We start from the raw sequence: 25321 nt of genomic DNA on the forward strand, positions 1-25321 counted from the left end.
CTTTGGAGAGTCAGAGGTGAGTTACCTGTCGCAGGATTCCTAGCCTCTGGCCTGCTCTTGTAGCCATAGTATTTATATGGCTAGTCCAGTTCAGTTTCTGGTCAATGGTAACCTCAGGATGTTGATAGTAGGGCATTCAGTGATGGTAATGCCATTGAACATCAAGGGGCAATGGTTGGATTCTCTCTTGTTGTAGATGGTCATTGCCTGACACTTGTGCAGCATGAATGTTACTTGCCACTTGTCAGCCCAAACCTGGATATTGTCCAGGTCTTGCTGCATTTGGACATGGACTGCTTCAGTTTCTGAGGAGTCACGAATGGTGCTGAACATGGTGCAATCATCAGCGAACATCAATGGCCTTACTTCTGGTTGTCTGGAACTCCCCCCTGTATTTTTTTTTAATCGTTGAAAGACAATTGATGTTATCATTATCTAATCAATCAGGATCAAGCGCAACTAACATGATGGGATGTTGAGTTTAATCAGAGTTTAAGATGGAATATAACGAGTTTTAGAAGTGAGAAATCAGGTTTAGCTGTGAACGTTTGAAATACCAAACAACACTCTCCATAAGTAAAAATCTCCATTCGTCATGGATGGGTAATCCTGTCTGCAGTTTAGAAGATAAATAATGCATACAAATCATTGCTTCAGTAATTTAGAACTAAATCTTTGATCAGGACTTTTTAGCAGGCCTGGTACACATTTCATGGGAATTGCTAGACAATAAAAAACCAAAGTCCAGTGAATTTGCAATGGTAATTGAGTTGCTAACTAATCATAACATTCATAATATCATAAGATATAGGTGCAGGAATAGGCCATTCAGCCCCATGAGCCTGCTCTGCCATGCAATGAAATCATGGATGATCTGACTGTGGCCTTAACTCCAGTCTCCTGCTAGTCCCCCATAACCCTTGACTTCCCTTGTCTCTCAATAATCTGTCTAAATCAACCTTGAATATATTCATTGAGGGAAGAGAATTCCAAACACTGATGACCCTTTGAGAGAAGAAATTTTTCTTTATCTCCATCTTAGATCGTAGACCCCATGAGAAATTTCTGTCAATATGGACAATGAATTGTGCCCTCATTTTTTTTCTGACTTCAGCTTCCGATGCAGCCAAAGCCAGAAGAAGAGAATTTCAGCCTGGAAAATCTCTGCCAGTAACAAGGCTGGGAGCAGGACCCCAGGTAGCTGCCTTACGCAAGCCTGGACCTGGCTGCTGTCACTCATCTACTTACTGCTTGGGGGTGCCACAACGTTTTGGTCGGGGGGGGGGGTTGGCGGATGGAGTGGAGCCCAAAACTCTGCGGGGTTCAGCAAATGCAGGCGGGAATGGAGTAGTGCCCAAGACTCTGTGGGGTTTGGCAGGCCCAGGGGGAGGAGGCAGCAGTGGAGCCTGAGACTCCGCCGGGTTTGGCAGGTGGGGAAGGAAGGGTTTTAGGAATAAGGGGTGGGATTTTCCCTGAATTGCACTAAGTGTACTCGTGGGCATAAAAATCGGTGTTTTTCCTGCCAGCCTCAATGGCGGGTTTTCACGCCGTATTGTCAGCTTCCCATCTCATTAATTAGGTGAGCATGGGAAACACCAAACACACTGTCTTGCTTGTAGGCGGCCTCTGATTCACCCACTACAGCATGACCTCATCTCTTCCTTACTCGGGGCACCATATTTAAACTACAGCCACATGCATTGTTCTCAATGTCTACAGCCCAGGACTGCTTCAATCAAGACATGGACCCAAAAGCCAAGAAGTTGGCAGCACCAAAGTTCAGTGATGCCTCACTGGAACGCCTTTTGGACACCGTGGGTGCCCTTCGCCATGTCCTCTACCCCAGCTCTGGCCACAGGAGGGCCACCGACCTTACCACAAAGGCTCGGGAGGCAGTGGTAGCGGTGGTCAATGCTGCACAGGAGAGGTCAGCCACCCAGTGTGGAAAGAGGATGAATTTCTCTTTCGTGCCACCAGGGTAAGTCAAATCATCTCATCACACTCAACTCAAACACCCATCAGGCATTCACAGGGATCTTACTTACTGTCAGTTGAATGAACATCACCACTCTCTCTCTCACACACATGCTTTCATCTCCTCTCGTCATCCCACCCAGGGCACCACTCACCACCCACACATGCCAGGCATCATTCTCATCTGCCCTGGCATGTGTCTTGCTCACATTCTCCCCATCTGACTTTATGCGGGAGAAGATCGTGCACAATCACGGGTATAGGTCCCAGACCGTGGCTAGAATACTGGAACTCAAGGTCCTAACGGAGTTCGAGAACAGAGCCAACGAGCTGGCTGGAGTGGACGTGGACTGTGCCTGCAGCAACGGTGAGGTTGACGGCAAACACCTACATGAGTATCCAACTCCAGATCATCCATCAGTCCACACTACTCTTGAGTGCAATCTCCTGTTCTCTACTCGGCTGCCATGCACTAATTATCTCTACTTTCTTTCATAGGCACCTCTGCCAAGCACCCGACACCCTCAGCCAGCCAGGCCCTCAGTTCCAGCCCCAAAGATATTTCGGATGAGGAGCCAGAACACAGCAGCCTCGAAGACCTAAGACCCATCACAGCACCCATCCGCACCCTCCAGTAGCACAGAGACTCATAATTCGGTGGGACCTAGTGTCATGGCCCTAGCTGATGTTACTACTGGATAAGCCAGATCCCAGGGTGGAACCCAGCTTGAGAGACCCTAACTATTATTTTTTTAGAAATGTGCAGAACGGCTACCAAACAGGGTCACAGGAGTCAGCTGATGAACTTATAACACAAGAATAAAACATTTATTAAATAAGAAAAGATGAACTATATTACAATACTCCTTCCCCCATGCATACTGATTCGTAAGGATGACACAAGTTACAAATTCTGTCTTATACTCTAATGTTTCCAGTAAGTACACAGTCCATGTAAACCATTTGGTGACCTGTGGTCAGGCACTGCTCTCTCAAACCAAGTGACTAATGCCACCCCAAACAGATGTTATGGATCTCTCCTCAACTACCCCTCCTCAACTACCCCTCCTCTTTCCTCACCCCCACCCCAAAAGATGATTCTCTCACAGTGAGCCAACCGGTCTCACTGAACTCCGTCTTTCTCCCAAGGGTTTTCAATCTCCACTCTTGAAGACCCTGCTTTGGAGTCTTCTCCCAAGTGACGCTTTCTCTTCGATGCCTTCCACAAGGGTCCTCCTCCAGGGTTTCGAACGCTCCTTCCGATGTTCCTCTCCCCAGGATAGCTTCCTTCCATGCACTCTCATATACTTAGCCATGCCAACAGAACACCATTGCTTCACATGCCCATGCTCCTTGGATGTTAAGGCTTCTCGCATGCCTATTTTGCTTTAAATCTGCATCCTGCAGCTTTCTCCCTTTAAGCTTGGAGCCTTCCTCTCTGCCTCTTGCTTTCACTTACACTGAACAGGGTCTTGTTCCAGATTCCTGTCCTTGTCCTTTGACTTAAATGGCTTCTTGGGACTTTTCTCTTTTTCCTTTAAAACCTGCTTCTTGCCGTTCCTTCTCCCAGTAGACTGCTGACAATTTGGTATCTCCCTTGAGATCCAGACTCACTTGACATTCACTGTTACTTTAGAGTTACTCATCTAAGATTCATAGACTTATTTCCCTCAGGAATCTGCTAGTATGTCCAGCTATCGAGAGACTTAAACTGCTTCCTCCACTTTAGAGCATAATCACCAACTGCTTTCAGTTTCTCTGTGTCTGTGAGTCCCTCTCTCTGGACCCATGTTGCTAGGCAGCAGCACAGTTTTTTCTACCTTGTGTTTGTTTTAATTCCCCTTCAAGAGTTATAAGACTTCATTAAAATGCAAGCACCTTTTCACACAGAATCACAATGCAGAAGAGGCCCTTCAACCCATCGAGTCTGCACCAACATGTGAGAAACACCTGACCTACCTACCTAATCCCATTTACCAGCACTTGGCCCATCACCTTGAATCTTATCACTTGCCAAGCGCTCATCCAGGTACTTTTTAAAGGATGTGAGGCAGCCCGCCTCCACCACCCTCCCAGGCAGTGCATTCCAGACTGTCACCACCCTCTGGGTAAAAACATTTTTCCTCACATCCCCCCTAAACCTCCTGCCCCTCACCTTGAACTTATGTCCCCTCATGACTGACCCTTCAACTAAGGGGAACAGCTGCACCCTGTCCATGCCCCTCATAATCTTGTACACCTCGATCAGGTCGCCCCTCAGTCTTCTCTGCTCCAACGAAAACAACCCAAGTCTATCCAACCTCTCTTCACAACTTAAATGTTTCATTCCAGGCAACATCCTGGTGACTCTCCTATGCACCCCCTCCAGTGCAATCACATCATTCCTATAATGTGGCGACCAGAACTGCACATAGTACTCCAGCTGTGGCCTCACCAAGGTTCTATACAACTCCAACATGACCTCCCTACTTTTGTAATCTGTGCCTCGATTGATAAAGGCAAGTGTCCCATATGCCTTTTTCACCACCCCACAAACGTGTCCCCTCTGCCTTCAGAGATCTATGGACGCACACGCCAAGGTCCCTTTGTTCCTCAGAACTTCCTAGTGTCATGCCGTTCATTGAATACTTCCTTGTCTAATTACTCCTTCCAAAGTGTATCACCTCACACTTTTCAGGGTTAAATTCCATCTGCCACTTATCTGCCCATTTGACCATCCCGTCTATACCTTCCTGTAGCCCAAGACACTCAACCTCACTGTTAACCACCCAGCCAATTTTTGTGTCATCCGCAAACTTACTGATCCTACCCCCCACATAGTCATTTATGTCGTTTACATAAATGACAAATAATAGGGGACCGAGCACAGATCCCTGTGGTACACCACGGACACTGGCTTCCAGTCACTAAAGCATCCTTCTGTCACCACCCTCTGTCTCCTACAACTAAGCCAATTTTGAATCCACCTAATCAAATTACCCTGTATCCCATGTGCATTTGCCTCCTTTATAAGTCTCCTATGTGGGACCTTGTCAAAGGCTTTGCTGAAATCCATATAAACTACATCAACTGCACGACCCTCATCTACACAGCTGGTCACCTCCTCAAAAAATTCAATCAAATTTGTTAGGCATGACCTCCCTCTGACAAAGCCATGCTGACTATCCCTGATCAAACCTTGCCTCTCCAAGTGGAGATAGATACTCTCCTTCAGAACTTTCTCCAATAGTTTCCCTGCCACTGACGTGGTAAAATGAATCTAAAACTCAAACTCCCCACTTTCTTAATAGCCCAATGCAGAAACACAAATCAAACTTAAACTTAAGCTAAAACTCATTCCTAATACACACAGATACAAATATAACTTATTTAAAACTATGTCTAGTTCCTAACACTAGATCTAGAGCAAGCTCACGGTCACAATCTGGTGAGCACAGCGCACAATCTGGTCTACAGCAGGTGGAGGCAGGGACACCCCAGGGGCCGCTCGCACTTAGGGGCTGCTGGAGGCCACAATTCATCTTAGTCCATGTCAGATGACGAGCCTCGGGCCTCGGGACTCGGTCCTAAATCAGTTGCTGGAGCTGCAAAGATAAGCACAGGAATATCAGGAAGGGATGTCAGCTGAATTCCTCAGATTCCAATGGACGATGGAAGAGTCCATCTGCCTCCAGTCTGAGTTGATCGCGCCGTCATGCCAACGCACTGAGGTCAACACTGGTAAGTTGGCTGCCGCTATGGAGTCCTCGGGCCAGGACATCAATCTTGCACTGCTGCCGGAGCGCATTTGATTGGTGCAGGCATTGATGGTGTCGATCAATGTCAATGTGAGAGGAGTGAGGGGAACCTTGATCTCGCTCCAGCTGCCCCTTCCGCTCGAGGAGACAGCCAGTGGCCCTCAGGCACCCGCAGAGAGGAGGACCAGCAGCTGGGCCCCGGGGCCATCCACTCAGGTGACTGTAGGAGCTTTTTTATTCATTCACGGGATGTGGGCTTTGCTGACTGGGCCAGCATTTATTATCCATCCCTAGCTGTCCTGGAGAAGGTGGTGGTGAGCTACCTTCTTGAAACACTGCAGTCCATGTGGTGTTGGTGCACCCACAGTGCTGTTAGGAAAGGAGTTCCAGGACCAGGTGGTCATGTTCCCATCTATCTGCTGCCCTTGTCCTTCTAGATGGTAGTGGTCATGGGTTTGGAAGGTGCTGTCCAAGGAGCCTTGGTGAATTCCTGCAGTGCATCTTGTAGAAGGTACACACTGCTGCTACTGTGCGTTGGTGGTGGAGAGAGTGAATGTTTGTGGATGTGGTGCCAATCAAGCAGACTGCTTTGTCCTGGACAGTGTCAAGCTTCTTGTGTGTTGTTGGAGCTGCACTTATCCAGGCAAGTGGGGAGTATTCCATCACACTCGTGACTTGTGCCTTGTAGGCTGTGGACAGGCTTTGAAGAGTCAGGAGGTGAGTTACTCGTCGCAGGATTCCTAGCCTCCAGAAGAGGTCTCACCAGTGCTCTGTACAACTGAAGCATAACCTTCCTACTTTTATAATCAATTCCCCTCACGATAAATGATAACGTTGCATTAGCTTCCTAATTACTTGCTGTACCTGCATACTACCCTTTTGTGATTCATGCCCTAGGACTCTCAGAGCTCTGCAATCTCTCACCATTTAGATAATATGCTTTTTTATTCTTCCAAAATGGACAATTTCACATTTGCTCACATTATATTCCATTTGCCAGATCTTTTCTCACTCACTTAACCTGCCTATGTCCCTTTATAGCCCCCTTAGGTCCTCTTCACAATTTACTTTCCTACCTATCTTTATTTCATAAGCAAATTTAGCAACCATTCCGTCAATCCCCTCATCCAAGCCATTTATGTAAATTGTATAAAGTTGAGGCCACAGCACTGATCTCTGTGGCCACTGATACCATTTGTCACATCCTGCCAACCAGAAAAGGACCTATTTATGCCAACTCTCTGCTTCCTGTTAGTTAGTCAATCTTTTACCTATGCCAATATGTTACCCCCAACACCATGAGCTTTTATTTTTCTCAATAACCTTTGATGTGGCACTTTATCAAATGCCTTCTGGAAATCTAAGTACAGTGTGTCCCCCGGTTCTCCTTTATTCACAGCACATGTGACTACTTCAAAGAACTCCAATAAATTGGTTCAACATGATTTCCCTTTCACAAAACCATGTTGACTCTGCTTGATTGCCTTGAATTTTTCCAAGTGCCCTGCTGTAACATCTTCAATGATAGCTTCTAACATTTTCCCTGTGACAGATGTTAGGCCAACTGGCCTATAGTTTCCTGCTTTCTGTCTCCCCTTTTGAATAAAGGAATTACGTTTACTATTTTCCATTACATTTACTATTTTCCAATCTAATGGTACCTTCCCCGAATCTATGGAATTTTGGAAAATTAATCTATCCCACTAGCCACTTCTTTCAAGACCTTAGGGTGACATCCATCCAGACCTGGGGATTTGTCAGCCTGCAGCCCCAACTATTTGCTGAATACCGCTTCCCGCATTGTTCCAGTGAAGCCCAACGCAAACTGGAGGAACAGCACCTCATCTTCCGACTAGGCACTTTACAGCCTTCTGGGCTGAATATTGAATTCAACAACTTTAAATCTTAAACCCCCCTCCCCCCATCCCCACCCCGTTTCTTTTCCCCCCCCACCCGCCTTTTTTTTCAATAATTTATATAGATTCTTCTTTCCCCACCTATTTCCATTATTTTTAAATCTAAAACTAAAACCTTTAGTCTTTCCACCCCACCCCCACTAGAGCTGTACTTTGAATATCCTGTCTTGCATTCTTAATTAGCACTTTTCTCAGACAAAGACCACCACCTTCAACACCTCTTTGACCCTTTTGTCTGTGACATCTTTTGATTATCTGCTCACACCACACCCTCAATGTGTCTCTTCCCCCCCACCCACCTTAAACCAATTTATATTTCTCCCTTGTTGAAACTATGCTTCAGTTCTGCTGAAGGGCCATGAGGGCTCAAAACGTTGACTGATTTCTTCTCCGCCGATGCTGCCAGACTTGCTGAGTTTTTCCAGGTAATTCTGTTTTTATTTTGTTTTGGATTTCCAGCATCCGCAGTAGCTTTTAGCTTTTTGTTTTTATTATTGAAGCAAAATACCTGTTTAATTCATCTGTCATCTCCCTACTTTCCGTTATCAGTTCCACAGACGCACTTTCTACAGGACCAACACTCACTTTAACTCTTCTTATTTAAATATCTATAGAAACTCTTGCTATCCGTCGTTATATTACAAGCTAGCTTTCTCTTATACTCTAATTTTCCTTCCTTATTAATCTTTTTGTCATTCTTTGCTGTTCTTTATATTCTTTCTAATCTTCTGACCTGCCACCCATCTTTGCAAAATTGTATGCTTTTTCTTCAAGTTTGATACTGTCTTTTAACTTTATTAGTTAACCACGGATGGTGGGCACTCCCCTTGGAATTTTTCTTTCCAAAACAGGTAGGGGCCCTCCAGCGGGTGCCAGCCAAAGTCATCACAGACGACAGGGCACAGCAGTCAGCAGGCTGCCTCTACCTCTACTGCTCCACCTCCACTGTGGATGTTGGGTTGCACCCAGACGTAGCAGTAAGATTAGGGAATCAAGAAAATAATAGGAGCACAACGGTGGCCTGGGTGTTCACAACATGTTTGTAATGTTCACCACTAAATAGAGTCGCACCCGTTGCACATTTCTTGTGTATGCCTCCTTGTTATGATGAGCTGTGTTGCAGTAACTCAGGTACACACCTTGGTCCATATCACCACAGTCTGTGACACTTTTGCATGTCATTCTTGACATCAGTGATGTCTCGACCTTAATGTTAAGTGTGCATGTGGAACGAATCTCGTTCACATGTCTTGCAGAGTCATGACAAGTTTATTCTTGACTGTGAGGCAGAGGTGTTCTTCTATCTCGTCTGCATTCTTGAAAGGTGAAAGTACAGTGTACAAAGAGAGATGCATTCACACATGGAGGAGAGTCATATATTGTGCAATTCCAGGTGCTCCCTGTCTCTTAGCAGGGTTTTCATGCTATGAGCCCATACTCAGAGCTCGTGTGCGCTGCTGCCAGCCAACTGCGTTTTCAACTTTGAGTGGACATCTGCTAAGCTCACCAGTAAGTGAGGCACCTTGTCACCTCAAGGTGACGAAGCTTGGCCCCTCTCAGCCATATTATTGTCCTGGTACTTGAACGTCCAACCTTGTACGTCTGTCACCCTGTAGTTGTGTGTCTTGCGGGTCAAGGCTCTCGTAACAAACTAGGGATGCAGCGCTGTGCGTTCCCTCACCTAAGCACTCGCAGAGGCCACAGATGCTAATTCCAAATGGTCATTTCTAGCAGGCAATAAAGGTTTTGAGCAGGAAGCACACATGGTTGCTTTAGACAAAGTAGAGTCCATGGTTCCATTGCTTCTGATGAATCTCCTTAAGGGGCATACATCTACGAGACCACTAAGGATCAACTGACAGCTCCTGGCGCTTGTAGGGTGTTACTGTGATGCTGGAATGACGCCTGAAGAGGCAGCACCTTCTGACGTCTGATGCCAGGACGCCCTCCTCCAGTAAGCACCTCATCTCAGCAAGGACACATACTGCTAAGGGTCTACACATTGCACACACACTGCAAAGTCCTCCTTGCTAACATCTGGGAGCTTGTGCCAAAACTGGTAGAGCTGGTTCACAGACTAGTCAAGCAACAGCCTGATATAGACATACTCTCAGGATCATATGTTAGAGATAACGTCCCAGACACCACCACCACCGTCCCTGGGTATGTCCTGTCCCACTGGCAGGACAGACCTTGCAGCGGTGGTGGCACAATGGTATAAAGGAGGGAGGGAGCTGCCCTGGGAGTCCTCAACATTGACTCTTGACCCCATGAAGTCTCATGGCACCAGATCAAACATGGGCAAGGAAACCTCCTGCTGATTACCACGTACTGTTCCCCCCTCAGCTGAGGAATCAGTACTCCTCCATGTTGAACGCCACTTGGAGGAAACACTGAGGGTGGCAAGGGCACAGATGTGCTCTGGTTGGGGGACTTCAATGCCCATCACCAAGAGTGGCACAGTAGCACCACCACAGATTGAGCTGGCCAAGTCCTAAAGGACATAACTGCTAGACTGGGTCTACGGTAGGTGATGAGGAACCAACAAGAGGGAAAAACATACTTGACCTCATCCTCACCAACCTGCCTGCCGCAGATGCAACTGGCCATGACAGTATTGGTAGGAGTGACCACATCACAATCTCGTCTTCATATTGAGGATACCCTCCATCATGATGTGTGGCACTACCACTGTGCTAAATGGGATAGATTTCAAACAGATCTAGCAACACAAACCTGGCAACCATGATGCGCTGCGGCCATCATCAGCAGTAGAATTGTATTCAACCACAATCCATGACCTCATGGCCGAGCATATCCCCCCAACTCTACCATTACCACCAAGCCAGAGGATCAACCCTGGTTCAATGAAGAGTGCAAGAGGCTGTGCCAGGAGCAACACCAGGCATACCTAAAGATGAAGCTACAACACAGGAATACTTGCATGCCAAACAACATAAGCAGCATACAATAGACAGAGCCAAGTGATTCCACAACCAACGGATCAGATCTAGGCTCTGCAGTCCTGCTACATCCAGTCGTAAATGGTGGTGGACAATTAAACAACTCACTGGAGGAGGAGGAGGAGGAGGAGGCTCCACAAATATCCCCATCCTCAATGATGGGGGAACCCAGAACATCAGTGCAAAAGATAAGGCTGAAGCATTTGCAACAGTCTTCAGCTAGACATGCCAAGTGGATGATCCATTTCGGCCTTCTCCAGAGGTCCCTCACAGATGCCGGTCTTCAGCCAATTCGATTCACTGCATGATATCAAGAAACGGCTGAAGGCACTGTACACGGCAAAGGCTATGAGGCCTGACAATATTCCGGCAATAATATTGAGGATTTGTGCTCCAGAACTTGCCGCGCTCCCAGCCAGGCTGTTCCATACAGCTACAGCACTGGCATCTACCCGGTATTGTGGAAAATTGCCCAGGTATGTCCCGTCCACAAAAAACGGGACAAATCCATTCCGGCCAATTCCTGCCCATCAATCTGTTCATTATCATCAGTAAAGTGATGGAGGGGTCATCAACAGTGCTATCAAGTGGTACATGTTTCGCAATAACCTGCTTACTGACACTCAGTTTGAGTTGCATGAGGGTGGCTCAGCTTCTGACCTCATTACAGCCTTGGTGCAAACATAGACAAAAGAGCTGAACTCCCAAGGTGAGGTGAGAGTGACTGCCCTTGACATCAAGATGGCATTTGACTGAGTATGGCATCAGGGAGCCCTAGCAAAACTGGAGACAATGGGAATCAGACGGGAAGCTCTCTGCTGGTTGGAGTCATACCTAGCATAAAGGATGATGGTTGTGGTTGTTGGAGATCCATCACCTCAGTTCTCAGACATCACTGCAGGAGTCCCTCAGGGTAGTGTCCTAGGCCTAATCATCTTCAACTGCTTCATCAATGACCTAAGGTCAGAAGTGGGGATGTTCACTGATCATTGCACAATGTTCAGCACCATTCACGACTCTCAAATACTGAAGCAGTCCATGTCCAAATGCTGCAAGGCCTGGACAATATCCAGGCTTGGGCTGACCAGTGGCAAGTAACTTTCGTGCCATACAAGTGCCAGGCCATGACCATCACCAACAAGAGAGAATCTAACCATCTCCCCTTGATATTCGGTGGCATTACCATCGCTGAATCCCCCCACTAAAAACATCCTGGGGGGTTACCATTGACCAGAAACTGAACTGGACTAGCCATATAAATACTGTGGCTACAAGAGCAGGTCAGAGGCTAGGAATCCTGCGGCAAGTAACTCCCCTCCTGACTCCCCAAAACCTGTCCTCCATCTACAAGGCTCAAGTCAGGAGTGTGATGGAATACTCTCCACTTACCTGACTGAGTGCAGCTCCAGCAACACTCAAGAAGCTTGACACCATCCAGGTCATAGCCTGCTCGATTGGCACGCCATGCACAACATTCACGCCACCACTGATGCACAGTGGCAGCAGTGTATACCATCTGTCAAATGCACTGCAGGAATTCACCAGGCTCCTTAGACAGCACCTTTCAAACCCGCAACTGCTACCATCTACATGGACAAGGGCAGCAGACACTCGCCATCCTGACTTGGAACTATATCGCCATTCCTTCACTGTTGCTGGGTCAAGATCCTAGAACTCCCTCGTGAACAGCACTGTGGGTGTACTCTCAGTACATGGATTGCTGCGGTTCAAGAAGGCAGCTCACCACCGCTTCTCAAGGGCAATTAGGGCTGTGCAATAAATGCTGGCCTAGCCAGTGAAGCCCACATCCCATGAATGAATTTTAAAAATCCAGCTTTTTCCCAAGAACTAAAGTTAGGCCAGGTGGTTCTGTTTTCTCTCTCCCTCCTTCCTTGAAAAGTGATGTTACATTTACCAACTTCCAAACAGGGGCCAACCCGAAATCTAATGAATTTTTAGAAAATCATAGTTGGCGCAACCATTATCTCTGCACCCATTTGTTTTAGAACCCTAGGGTGTGAGCCATCAGGCCCCAAAGACTTGTTGGATTTTAGTACCTTAAGTCTCTCCAATACTTTTTCTCTGCTGATATTAATTACCTTAACAGCGACAATCCTGATTGCATAGTTCCTTTTCAACTGAGCAACCAACAACACCCTAGTTTATGGTCTGGTCACCTCTGATAAAAATATTCAGTTCTTTAGCATGCCTGAGCTATTCACAATGCTTTCATGTTTCTGACCCTTTTCACTCGCCTGTATATTGCCTCCCGAAGAGCTCCAGGAGTTCTCTTACTGCCAAACCGAAAACTGACGTTTTTGTGGAGAGTTCTGCTTGCAGAACACCAGGAGTTCTGTGATTGTGTCCTGCTGCAGCACAAAAAGCTAAAATACAACACCCCTAAATTAGTTTTTATTAGCCATATTTTATCCCCACTCAGCTAGAGTCTAACTTCTTAAAATGTCACAGACAGGAAATCCAATTGTATCCCCTTTCCAGAATTCTCTTTCGTTTCACTTTGGTTTAAAATAATATCCCCACAATTACAAGCTTTTTGCAAAGTTCAGAATTTGCCACATATTCAAGACTGAGAGCGCTAGATTTTTGAGCACTCAGGGATTCAAGGATATGAGGATAGGGCAGCATGGTAGAATATGTAAAAATTCAACGATGAACTTTTTGAATAGTGGAGCAGGCTCAAAGGAGCGTATGTTTTTCTCCTCTTATTTCTTGAATTCTTAACTGCTGCCTAGATGAGGTCGGCAAATTCGCACAAGCTAATGCTTAAACAGAGACCTCCTCTGTACGAATGAGTACCTCAATATCCTTAGTATCAGCTTGGCTCAGTGGGCAGGACGCTAGTGGAGCTCCATGCCAAACTTGAGCACACAATCTAGGCTGTCATGTCTCTGCAGTCAGGATTGCTGCCTTATCAATGGTGCCACCTGACAGATGAATCATTTCAAGTGTGTCCTTGTTTAGAATGACATAAGATACTATAAGGCACTATTGAAAGAAAATCAGGGAATTTTCCCCAGAGTTGTGACCAGTTTTCTTCCCTCAATTGGACTCTCTCTCTTGCTCTCATCTGCTCAGATGGCTCCTTGTTCTGCACATCTCATTTCACACTCTCACTGTTTTTCTTTGTGTGTGTAGAATTTGGATGATGGAGTTATTTCTTTCTTTCCCTCAGGAGAAGGATTGCTGAAAAGGGTTCAGTTCCTGAGCCAGAGCCAAAAGAGGAGAAAAATGTAAGTAGAGGCCTATGCTGCTGGATTCAGGTTTCCAACCATTCACTTTATTGTAACATATAATTCTCCCTCCCTCCTCTCTTTCCCCCAGTATGTTCAGATAGAAGCCATGATTATCAAATATGCAACTGCCTTACCCCAGGCCTGTGTTAGTAGCCTCTGACTCAGTTGAATCAATGGCAATCAGCTGATTATAACTGCTTTGTAAGAAACTACCCCAACCAAAGGTTGTAAGTTAGAGTTTGTCACTCCACAGTTCTGTGTATCCTCTCTAACCTGTACATATCATTCACAATTCAGACTGTTTAAACACTTTCTATTTCCATTGTCATTGTATACCCTGCTAAATTGAATCTGCTTAATAACAATGTAATCATTATGAATGATTTACCTTTGAATGATTTGCTTTCATCAGGAAGAATCTGAATCTTCTAGTATGAAGGGCCCAACTGCATCAAACACATCAGGTAGGTGTGAAGAACACATTTATTGACCGTCAGTCCAGGAGGGTAGTTTTTTTTTTGTTTTCCGAGGTTTCATGATAGTAGTATGCTTCCATTGAATAATTGCTCAATTACTGAGACCATTGTTTTAAATTCCAACAAATTCTCTGCAAAGTCAATGAATGAGTTCTAAGTTACTGGTTCTGCAAATCAGATATACCATAAGAGAGCACTTGACCTCATATGCACTCCATCCGAAAAGTACTTCCACCTCCAAAATATTGCCCGTTTCCATCCTGTATCAGTTCATCTGCTGTTGAAGATGAATTTCACAGTCACCGACTGAAAGAACTGAAAGACAGGATTTCACATTTTAAGACTTGTGCTGTAACAAGCTAACTAAAATCAACATAGATCAAACATTACTTAGCAGGCAACTAATACACTAAAGAAAAGGTAGTTTCACGTTGACTAACGCAACCAAAATATACCTTAAGAAATACTTACGCCACGTGCACGCTTCTGGCAGATATGTAATATTACAGGAGCCGTCCCACAGTAACTCCCAACACACAAGCAGGATCACTGCTTCCAGCCATGCCAGGTCAAAACTTCCAGTGTCGTTCAACATTCATTCCACTCTTTGTTCAAGTTTTCTGAATCCGATTATTTGCAGCAAGGCATGCCTCAGTGACTTCCTGGTGCTTGAATCTCCAAAAACCCTGCCTGTTCCCTTTCTTCTGAATAGAAACTGAGCTCCCACCATCATCCTGCTTGGTTGTTAACACAAAAACAGTCCACCTGCTTCCCCACAGCTGTAGCTTTTCTCCATGTCTCAAACAGCTGCTGTCCTTTTTTCTGTGGGATACTTTGATGAGGTGTTAAAACTGACACCCAGCACGTCAGTGGGTTTCTGTTTGAGTTCCTTGCCCATGGCAGCTGGATGACATGGGCATGCTTCTGAGCTGATTAATGTCCTTAAAGGAAGGAAATCTGCCATCCTTACGTGGCCTGGCCTACATGTGACTCCAGACCCATAGCAATGTGTTGATGCTTAAATGCCCTCTGAACATGGGCAATTAGGGATGGGCAATAAGTGCTGGCCTAGCCAGCGACACCCACGTCCCATGAATGAATTTTTTTTTAAATTCTTTTTTTTTAATTTCACGGGATGTGGGCATTGCTGGCTAGGCCAGCATCTGATGCCTGTCCCTAGTTGCCCTTGAGAAGGTGATGGTGAGCCACTTTCCTGAACCGCTGCAGTTGTTGTGGTGCAGGTATATCTACAGTACTGTTAGGAAGAAAGTTCCAGGATTTTGATCCAGCGACAGTGAAGGAATGGCAGTGTAGTTCCAAATCAGGATGGTGTGTTGCTTGGAGGGGAACTTTTCAGGTAGTGGTGGCGTTTCCATGCATTTGCTACCCTTGTCCTTCAAGGTGGTACAGGTTGTGGGTTTGAAAAGTTCTGTTGGAGGAGCCTTGGTCAGTTGCTGCAGTGTCTTTCAGATAGTACACACTGCTGTCATGCGTTCCAAAGCCTACCATTTGCTGCGAAAACAATTTTTCCCTCATGTCGCTGTGACTACTTTTGTTAATCGCCTTAGTTCTCAACTCTTCTACTAATGGAAATAGTTTCTCTCATTAACTCCATCTCGACACCCAATGATTTTGAACACTTCAGTCAAATTTTCTCTCAATGTTCTCTTCTATAAGCTGACAATCCCAGCTTCTCCAATATGTCCACATAACTGAGGTCCCTCATCCATGGAGCCATTCTTCTAAATATTTTCTCCACCCTCTCTCAAGCCTTCACATCCATCCCAATGTGCAGTGCCCAGAATTAAACACTGTACCCCAGCTGAGACCGTATCAGATAACTTCCTTTCTTTTGTACTCTATGCCTCTATTTATAAAGCCTAGTATCTCAGCTGCCTTTTTAAGCACTTTGTCAGCTTGCCCTGCAACCCTCACTGATTTGTGCACATATACCACCAGGTCTTTCTGTTCCTGCACCCCCTTTAGAAACATGTCTTTTATTTTATATTGCATATCCTGTTATGATATGACAGGTGGTAATTGCCGGGTTGACCAAATCCCAGGGGGAAACTTGGCCAAGCTATCACAACGATTTGCATTTGTATTTTATTACGAGAAGGCATATGTGCTAAAGTCAGAAGTAAAGATTCCACTACCACTGGAAATTTTAAATATTAAATTAAAACATTTATTAACAAAAAAAGAAAACTTAAATACACAAGATTATAGTTACACATTCAATTTAGTCTTGTAACATTTCCCAAAAGATTTCCACTTAGCTAGACTTGCAAATAAACACCATGTTACTGACAACAGTCCCTATAGATTCTTAAGCTAGAAAACATCCAGTAATATTACTGCAAGGCATCCACTGTTGCCATAGGGGAGGTATGGCACAAGCTTCTTTCTTCCTTGACAATGGAAATCCAAGGCTTGTAATAAAACCTTGCTTTCTGGAACAAGCAAGCTTTTCTGTGGTGGCTAGAGGCTGCTTTTCACAGTCTGTCTTCACACAGCCCACTCTTCAAGATCTCACATGGCCACTCACTTCATACAGCTTTCAATCTTTCCATAAATATATTTTCTCCCCTTTTATCTTTTTAAACCGATTGTTCTTAACCTTCTTTTGAAACTTACCTTTTCCAGAATCATAAAATCTTTCATGTTGTCATTATGGCCAGCAGTTTTGAGAAAAATAAACTTAATAACTTTGCTTTATTTATGATCTTCACCAGTTGTAAAACTTCCTTTGTCTCTTTGAAATTCATCAGCTAAAAATCCACTCCTCATTTACCTCCTAATGCAAATTCCTATTCAGAAAGTACCTACTGGGATCCCATCCTGTCCATCTCTGCTTCAAAATGCCTGCTTTTACACCTAATCCCTTTGATGATTTAAACCTTGCCTGACTGTCTTCAGTTTAATTAAATTAGTGTCTCTGTCTCTAAAAGTTTTTCTGTCTCTAAAAGTTTTTCTGTCTCTAAAATATCTGTAAAAGTTTTTCGAATAAACTGACTGGCCTGCAATTGCTGGGTTTATCCTTGCACCTTTTTTGAATAGGGGGATGACATTTGCAATTCTCCAGTTCTTCGGCACCACCCCTGTATTTCAGGAGAATTGAAAGAGTATGACTAGTGCCTCTGCAATTTCCACCCTTCTCTCTGGATCCTAGGATGCATTCCATTTGGTCCTGGTGATTGATAAACTTCAAATGTAGCCAGCCTTAGACATAGACATAGAAAATAGGAGCAGGAGCGTGTCACTCGGGCCTTCTACCCTTCACCGCCATTCAATATGATCATGGCTCATCCTCTATCTTAAAGCCATACTCCCGCTCTCTCCCCATACCCCTTGATGCCTTTAGAGTCCAGAAACCTATTCCCTTCTTAAATATATTCAGTGACTTGGCCTTCGCGGCCGACTGTGGTTTTTCTTTTATTCACTCATGGGATGTGGGCTTTGCTGGTTGGGCTAGCATTTATTTCCCATGCCTAGTTGCCCTTGAGAAGGCGGTGGTGAGCTGTTTTCTTGAATTGCTGCAGTCCATGTGGTGGAGGTACACCCACAGTGCTGTTAGGGAGGGTGTTCCAGGATTTTGACCCAGTGACAGTGAAAGAACGGCGATATATTTCCAAGTCAGGATGGTGAGTGACTTGGAGGGGAACTTCCAGGTGGTGGTGTTCCCATCTATCTGCAGCCCTTGTCCTTCTACATGGTAGTGATCGTGGGTTTGGAAGGTGCTGTCTAAGGAGCCTTGGTGAATTCCTGTAGTGCATCTTGTAGATGGTACACACTGCTGCTACTGTGCCAGTCAAGCGGACTGCTTTGTCCTGGATGGTGTCGAGCTTGAGTTATTGTGGGAGCTGCATTTATCCAGGCAGAAGGGGAGTATTCAATCACTCTCCTGGCTTGTGCCTTGTAGATAGCGGACAGGCTTTGGGGAGTCAGGAGGTGGGTTACTCGTCACAGGATTTCTAGCCTCTGACCTGCTCTTGTAGCCACAGTATTTATATGACTAGTCCAGTTCGGTTTCTGGTCAATGGTAACCCCCCCCGGGATGTTGATAGTGGGGGATTCAGTGATGGTAATGCCATGGAATGTCAAGGGGCGATGGTTAGATTCTCTCTTGTTGGAGATGGTCATTGCCCGGCACTTGTGTGGCTTGAATGTTACTTGCCACTTGTCAGCCCAAGCCTGGATATTGTCCCGTCTGGCTGCATTTGGACATAAGAACAAACGAAATAGGAACAAGAGTAGACCATTCGGCCCCTCCACCATTCAATAGGACCATGGCAGATCTTGTGTTTCGATTCCCACATTCCCATCTAACCCTGATAACCTTTGATTCCCTCACCTAACAAGAATCTATCTACCTCTGCCTTAAAAATATTCAATGACCCCCCACCTCCATCACCTTCTGAAGCAGAGAATTCCAAAGTCGCACAACCCTCAGAGAAAAAAATTCTCCTCATCTCTGTCCTAAAATGGCGACCCCTAGTGCTGGACACACCCACAAGAGGAAACATCCTTTTGACGCCTACCTTTTCAAGGCCGTACACGATCTTGTATATTTCAATCAAATCACCCCTCACTCTTCTAAATCCCAGTGGAATCAAGTCCAGTCTGTCCAATCTTTCCTCATAAGACAGCCCACTCATTCCAGGTATCAATCTAGTAAATCTCCTTTGAACCGCCTCCAATGCATTTACATCTTTCCTTAAATAAGGAGACCAAAACTGCACACAGTATTCAAGGTATGGTCTCACCAATGCCCTGTTGGACAGCTTCATTATCTGAGAAGTTGCAAATGGTGCTGAACATTGTGCAATCATCAGTGAACATCCCCACTTATGATGAAAGGAAAGTCATTGATGAAGTTGCTGAAGATGGTTAGGCCGAGGACATTACCCTGAGGAACTCCTGCAGTAATGTCCTGAATCTGAGAGACAGACCTCCATTAACCACAATCATCTTCCTTTGTGCTGGGCATGCCTCCAACCAGTGGAGTTTTCCCCCTGATTCCCATTAACTCCAGTTTTGCTCGGGCTTCTTGGTGCCACACTCGGTCAAATGCGGCCTTGATGTCAAGGGCAGTCACTCTCACCTCGGGAGTTCAGCTTTTTTGTCCATATTTGAACCAAGGCTGTATTGAGGTCAGGAGCTGAGTTGCCCTGGCAGAACCCAAACTGGGTGTCAGTGAGCAGGTTATTGCTAAGCAAGTACCACTTGATAGCACAATTGATGACCCCTTCCATTACTTTACTGATGATCGAGAATAGAATGATGGGGCAGTAATTGGATATGTCCTGATTTTTTTGTGTACAGAACATACCTGGGCAGTTTTCCACATAGCTGGGTAGATGCCAGTGTTGCAGCTCCAATGAAATAGCTTGGTTAGGGGTGCAGCAGGCAAGTTCTGGAGCACAAGTCTTCAGTACTATTGCCAGAATATTGTCAGCGCCCATAGCCTTTGCAGTATCCAGTACCTTCAGCCATTTCTTGATATCATGTGGATAATTTAATTGGCTGAAGATTGTCATCTGTGATGCTGTGGACCCCTGGAGGAGGCCGCGATGGATCATCCACTCAGCATTTCTGGCTGAAGATTGGAGCAAATGCTTCAGCCTTATCTTTTGCACTGATTGATGAGCTCCTCCATCATTGAGGATGGGGATATTTGTGGAGCCTCCTCCTCGAGTGAGTTGTTTAATTGTTCACCACCATTCATGGCTGGATATGGTAGGACTGCAGAGCTTAGATCTGATCCATTGGTTGTGGGATTGCTTAGCCCTGTCTATCACTTGCTGCTTATGCTGTTTGGCACGCAAGTAGCCCTGTGTTATAGCTTTGGCAGGTTGACATTTTTGGGTATGCCTGGTGCTGCTCCTGGCATGCCCCCCTGCACTCTTCATTAAACCAGGATTGATGGTAATGGTAGAGTGGAGGATACCAGGCCATGAGGTTACAGATTGTATTCGAGTACAATTCTACTGCTTCTGATGGCCCACACAGCCTCCTGGATGTCCAGTCTTGAGTTGCTAGATCTGTTTGAAATCTATCCAATTAGCACGGTGATAGTGCCACACAATACGATGGAAGGTATCTTCAATGTAAAGGCAGGACTTTGTCCCCACAAAGACTGTGTGGTAGTCATTCCTACCGATACTGTCATGGACATATGCATCTGCGGCAGGCAGATTGGTGAGGATGAGCTTTTTCCCTCTTGTTGGTTACCTCACTACCTGCCACCAACCCAGTCTATCAGCTATGACCTTTAGGACTTGACCAGCTCGGTCAGTAATGGTCCTACCGAGCCACTCTTGGTGATGGATATTAAAGTCCCCCACCCAGACTACATTCTGCGCCCTTGCCACCCTCAAGGTGGTATTCAACATGGAGGAATACTGATTCATCAGCTGAGGGAGGGTAGTACGTGGTAATCAGCAGGAGCTTTCCTGTTGACCTCATGTTTGACGTGATGCCATGAGACTTAATGGGGTCCGGAGCCGATGTTGAGGACTTGCAGGGCAACTCCCTCACGATTGTATATTGCTGTGCTCTGCTGGGTGCGTCCTGCTGGTGGAACAGAACATACCCAGGGATGAGGATGGTAGTGTCTGGGATGATATCTGTAAGATATGATTCCGTGAGGATGACTATGTCCGGCTGTTACTTGACTAGTCTGTGAGACAGCTCTCCCAATTTTCGCACTAGCCCCCACATGTTAGTAAGGAGGGTAGACAGGGTTGAGTTTGCTGTTGTCTTTTCCGGTGCCTAGGTCGATGTCCAGTTTCATTCCTTTTTTGAAACTCTGTGGAGGTTTAATACAACTGAGTGGCTTGCTGAGGGCATTTAAGAGTCAACTGCTGGAGTCTGGAGGGTCTGGAGTCACATGTAGACCAGACCAGGTAAGGACAGCAGATTTCCTTTCCTAAAGGACATTAGTGAACCAGATGGGTTCTTAGAACAATTGACACTGGTTTCATTGTCATCATTAGACTTTTAATTCCAGATTTTTATTGAATTCAAATTCCACCATCTGCTGTCGTCGGATTCGAACCGAGGCTCCCAGAGCATTCCCCTGGGTCTCTGGATTACTAGTCCAGCGACAATACCACTACCCCATTGCCTCCCCGATAGGGAATTCCACAGGTTCACCACTCTCTGAATGAAGAAGTTTCTCCTCATCGCAATCCTAAATGGCATATCTCGTATCCCAAGATTGTAACCCCTTGTTCTAGATCCCCCGGCAAGAGGAAACATCATTGCTGCGTCCAGTCTGTCCATCCCTGTCAGAATTTTATATTTTTCATGAGATCCCCTCTTATTCTTCTAAACTCCAGTGAACACAGGCCTAGTCAGCCCAATCTCTCCTCATACGACAATCCTGCCATCCCAGGAATCGGTCTCGTGAGCCTTCGCTGTACTCCCTATATTGCAAGTATATCCTTTCTTAGGTAAGGAGACCAAAACTGCAATCAGTACTCCAGGTGTGGTCTCTCAAAGGCCCTGTATCGCTGCAGTAAGACATCCTTGCTTCTGTACTCGAGAAGTCCTCTCGCAATGGAGGCCAACATACCATTTGTCGCCTTAACTGCTTGCTGCATCTGCATGCTTGCTTTGTGATTGTTGTACAAGGACACCCAGGTCCTTTTTTACATCAACATTTCCCAAGCTGTCACCATTTAAATAATACTCTGCCATTCTGTTTTTCCCACCAAAGTGAATAACTTCACACTTATCCACATTATACTGCATCTGCCATGTATTTGCCCACTCACTCAATGTGTCTTAATTGCCTTGAAGCCTCTTGACACCCTATTCACCTCTCACATCTCCACCAAGTTTCATGTCAGTTCCCTCATCCAAATCATTAATATATTGTGAATAGCTGGGACCCGAGCACTGATCCTGTGGTACCCCACTAGTCACCACCTGCCATTCTGAAAAAGACCCATTTATTCCTACCCTTTGTTTCTTGTCTGCTAACTAATTTTCAATGCATGCCAATATATTATCCCCAATACCATGTGTTTTAATTTTACACACTGACCTCTCACGTGGGGCTTTATCAAAAGCTTTCTGAAAATCCAAATACACTACCTCCACTGGTTCTCCCTGATTTATTCTGCTAGTTACACCCTCAAAAAAAATCTAGTCGGTTTGTCAGACATGATTTCCCTTTCATAAATCCATGTTGACTTTGTCGAATCCCGTTGATATTTTCTAAGTGTCCTGTTATCACATCCTTTAGAAAAGACTGGCATTTTCCCTGCTACCGATGTAAGGCTAACGGGTCTATAACTGCCTGTTTTCTACCTCCCTACTTTTTTAATTAGTGGGGTTACAATTGCCACCCTCCAATCTGCCGGGACTGTTCGAGAATCTATAGAATTTTGGAAGATGACAACCAACACTGTTACGATGGCCGTCACCTTTAGTACCCTGGGATGTAGATTATTAGGCTCTGGGGTTTTATCGGCTTTCAGTCCCACTAATTTCTCCAGCATTATTGCTGTAGTAATACTAATTTCCTTCAATTCCTCCTGACTCGACCTTCAGTTCCCTAGCATTTCTGGGAAGTTATTTGTGCCTTTCTCCGTGAAGACATAACTAAAGTAGTTGTTTAATTGCTTTGCTATTTCCTTGTTCTCTATTATAAATTCTCCTGTTTTGGACTGAAAGGGACCTACATTTGTCTTCACTAATCTTTTTCTTTTTACATACCTCTTTATCAATTTTTAGCCCGTCCAGTGTCTCAATTACCGCCTCTTTCACTGACTTTGACAGCCCATTTGTTGGTAAAGATAGATGCAACGAGCTCATTTAGTATCTCAGCCATGCCCTCTGCCTCCTTGTGTGTAAATCCCCTTTTTGGTCCCAAAGTGTCCTCCTTTACTTCAGTGACAGCCATTCGCTGACTCATTCCTCAGAGCAATGTCTTGACCAATCAAGGTCAAGCTGCCCGGTTTAAATTTCAAATAATGCTTGGCAGTTAACTGTCAGTCACCATTAATGGTGCATTCTACATGGCAACTCGACTTGCCAACCAATCAGCACTCTGTCCACATGCAGTATAAATTTTCGCATTATATTGGTATTCTTGCGAGTGTCCTAATGAGAACAAGACGAAATGTTTAGACATGTCTCTTTTTTCAGCAATACTCGAATTCTGTACTACCAAATGACTATTCTGTATAAGTTTCCCAATTGACATTTGAGCCACTTGGCCCACCTCATTCCCCAGAGCTAGATTCAGCAATGACTCCTTCAGTGAGCTGGAAACATACAACTGCTTTAGTTTCACAGATAAAAGTGGCATGGCATTGGAGGGTAGCTGGAGCCTATGAAACAACAGCTCAGCACAAGTCAGTGCTTTCTTTGTGCATGAGCCCAGATAATGACAGTTACTTAACTTTGGAGGACATCACAAGCAAATCTGTTCCTCCCATTCAGCTTCAGATGAGAGGAGGAAATTTGAGTATGAGGGAAGAAGAAACCCCTCAAAGGTAACTTTTGCACAACACACACATTCTCCATACTTAACAATTCTGCTCCAGTTGTTACAGGTGAAATTACAGCTACTCAATAAAAACAGTTCCTAATCAATTGCACAGAATCACAAACTTAACAGAGGCAGTGTTTTCTTGCTGCTTTGAGATAGTAGAGTCTTGTATTATTGCCACCTTGGGGAAAAAAAGATTCATTCAAATGCTTGCTTCCACTTCCTTTCTTTCTCTCTTTTTGAGTTTTTTTAGACATTATTTTGTGTGTGCTCGTACTGTCTTGTACCTAGTCGTTGTTCCATAGGCTCTAGCTAGCCTCCAATGCCATGCCATTGGTTTTAATGTTCAAAAGTTCCCTAGATTCTGGAAAGATCCCATCAACTTGGAAAATAGCGAATGTGACTCTTCTATTCAAGAAAGGAGGGAGACAGAAAGCAGGAAACTCCAGGCCAGTTAGCTTAACATTTGTCCTGGGAAAATGCTGCAATCTATTATTGAAGTTTTGATGGAGTACTTAAAAAATGGAATCAACATAATTTTGTGAAAGGGAAATCATGTTTGACTAAATTATTGGAGTTCTTTGAGGAAGTGACAAGCACGTGGATAAAGGGGAACCTGTGAATATGCTGTACTTAGATTTCCAGAAGGCATTTGACAAGGTGCCACAACAAAGGTTATTATGCAAAATGAGAGTTCATGGTCTAGGGGGTAACATTTTGGCAGGGATAGAGGATTGGTTAGCTAATAGGAAACAGCGAGTAGGCAAAATGAGTAATTTTCAGGTTAATAAGAGGGATCAGTACTGGGGCTCAACTATTTACAATTTATCTCAAAGACTTGGACAAAGGGACTAAATGTATGGTTGCTAAATATGGTAGGATAGGTAGGAAAGTAAGTTGTGAAGACGACATAAAGGAGCCTGCAAAGAAATATAGATAAGTTAAATAAGCAGGCAAAAATTTGGTAGATGGAGTATAATGTGGAAAAATGTGAACTTGTCCACTTTAGCAGGAAGAATAGAAAAGCATCATATTATTTAAATGGAGAGAGATTGCAGAACTCTTAGATGTAGAGGGACCTGGGTGTCCTGGTACATGAATCAGAAAAAGTTAGTATGCAGGTGCAGCAAGTGATTAGGAAGGTGAATGGAATGTTGTTGTTTATTGCAAGGCGAATGGCATATAAAAGTAGGGATACTTTGCTACAGTTGTACAGCGCGTTGGTGAGACCACTTCTGGAGCACTGTGTACAGTTTTGGTCTCCTTATTTAAGAAAGGATATAAATGCATTAGAAGTAGTTCAGTGAAGGTTCATGCGATTGATACCTGGGATGGGGAGAAAAGGTTGAACAGGCCGGGCCTGTATCCATTGGAGTTTAGTAGAAGGCGATCTTATTGAAACATGTAAAATCCTGAGGGGATTTCACAGGGTGGATGCTGAAAGGATGTCTCCCCTTATGGAAGAGACTAGTACTTGGGGACACAGCTTAAAAATA

At 45.0% G+C, this 25321-nt stretch overlaps 1 protein-coding gene across 1 annotated transcript in view; it reads left to right on the forward strand.

Annotated features, from left to right (window-relative positions):
* Positions 1–25321, forward strand: part of enah (ENAH actin regulator) — a 519571-nt gene that overhangs the window by 424924 nt on the left and 69326 nt on the right. The window contains exons 10-11 of the mRNA XM_078542818.1: positions 13784–13841; positions 14257–14308. Of these exons, the coding sequence (XP_078398944.1) occupies positions 13784–13841; positions 14257–14308 (110 nt within the window). The remainder of the gene's footprint in view (positions 1–13783; positions 13842–14256; positions 14309–25321) is intronic.

The sequence above is a fragment of the Cetorhinus maximus genome, chromosome 5 (genome assembly GCF_964194155.1).
Source record: "Cetorhinus maximus chromosome 5, sCetMax3.hap1.1, whole genome shotgun sequence".
Taxonomy (NCBI): Eukaryota; Metazoa; Chordata; class Chondrichthyes; order Lamniformes; family Cetorhinidae; genus Cetorhinus; species Cetorhinus maximus.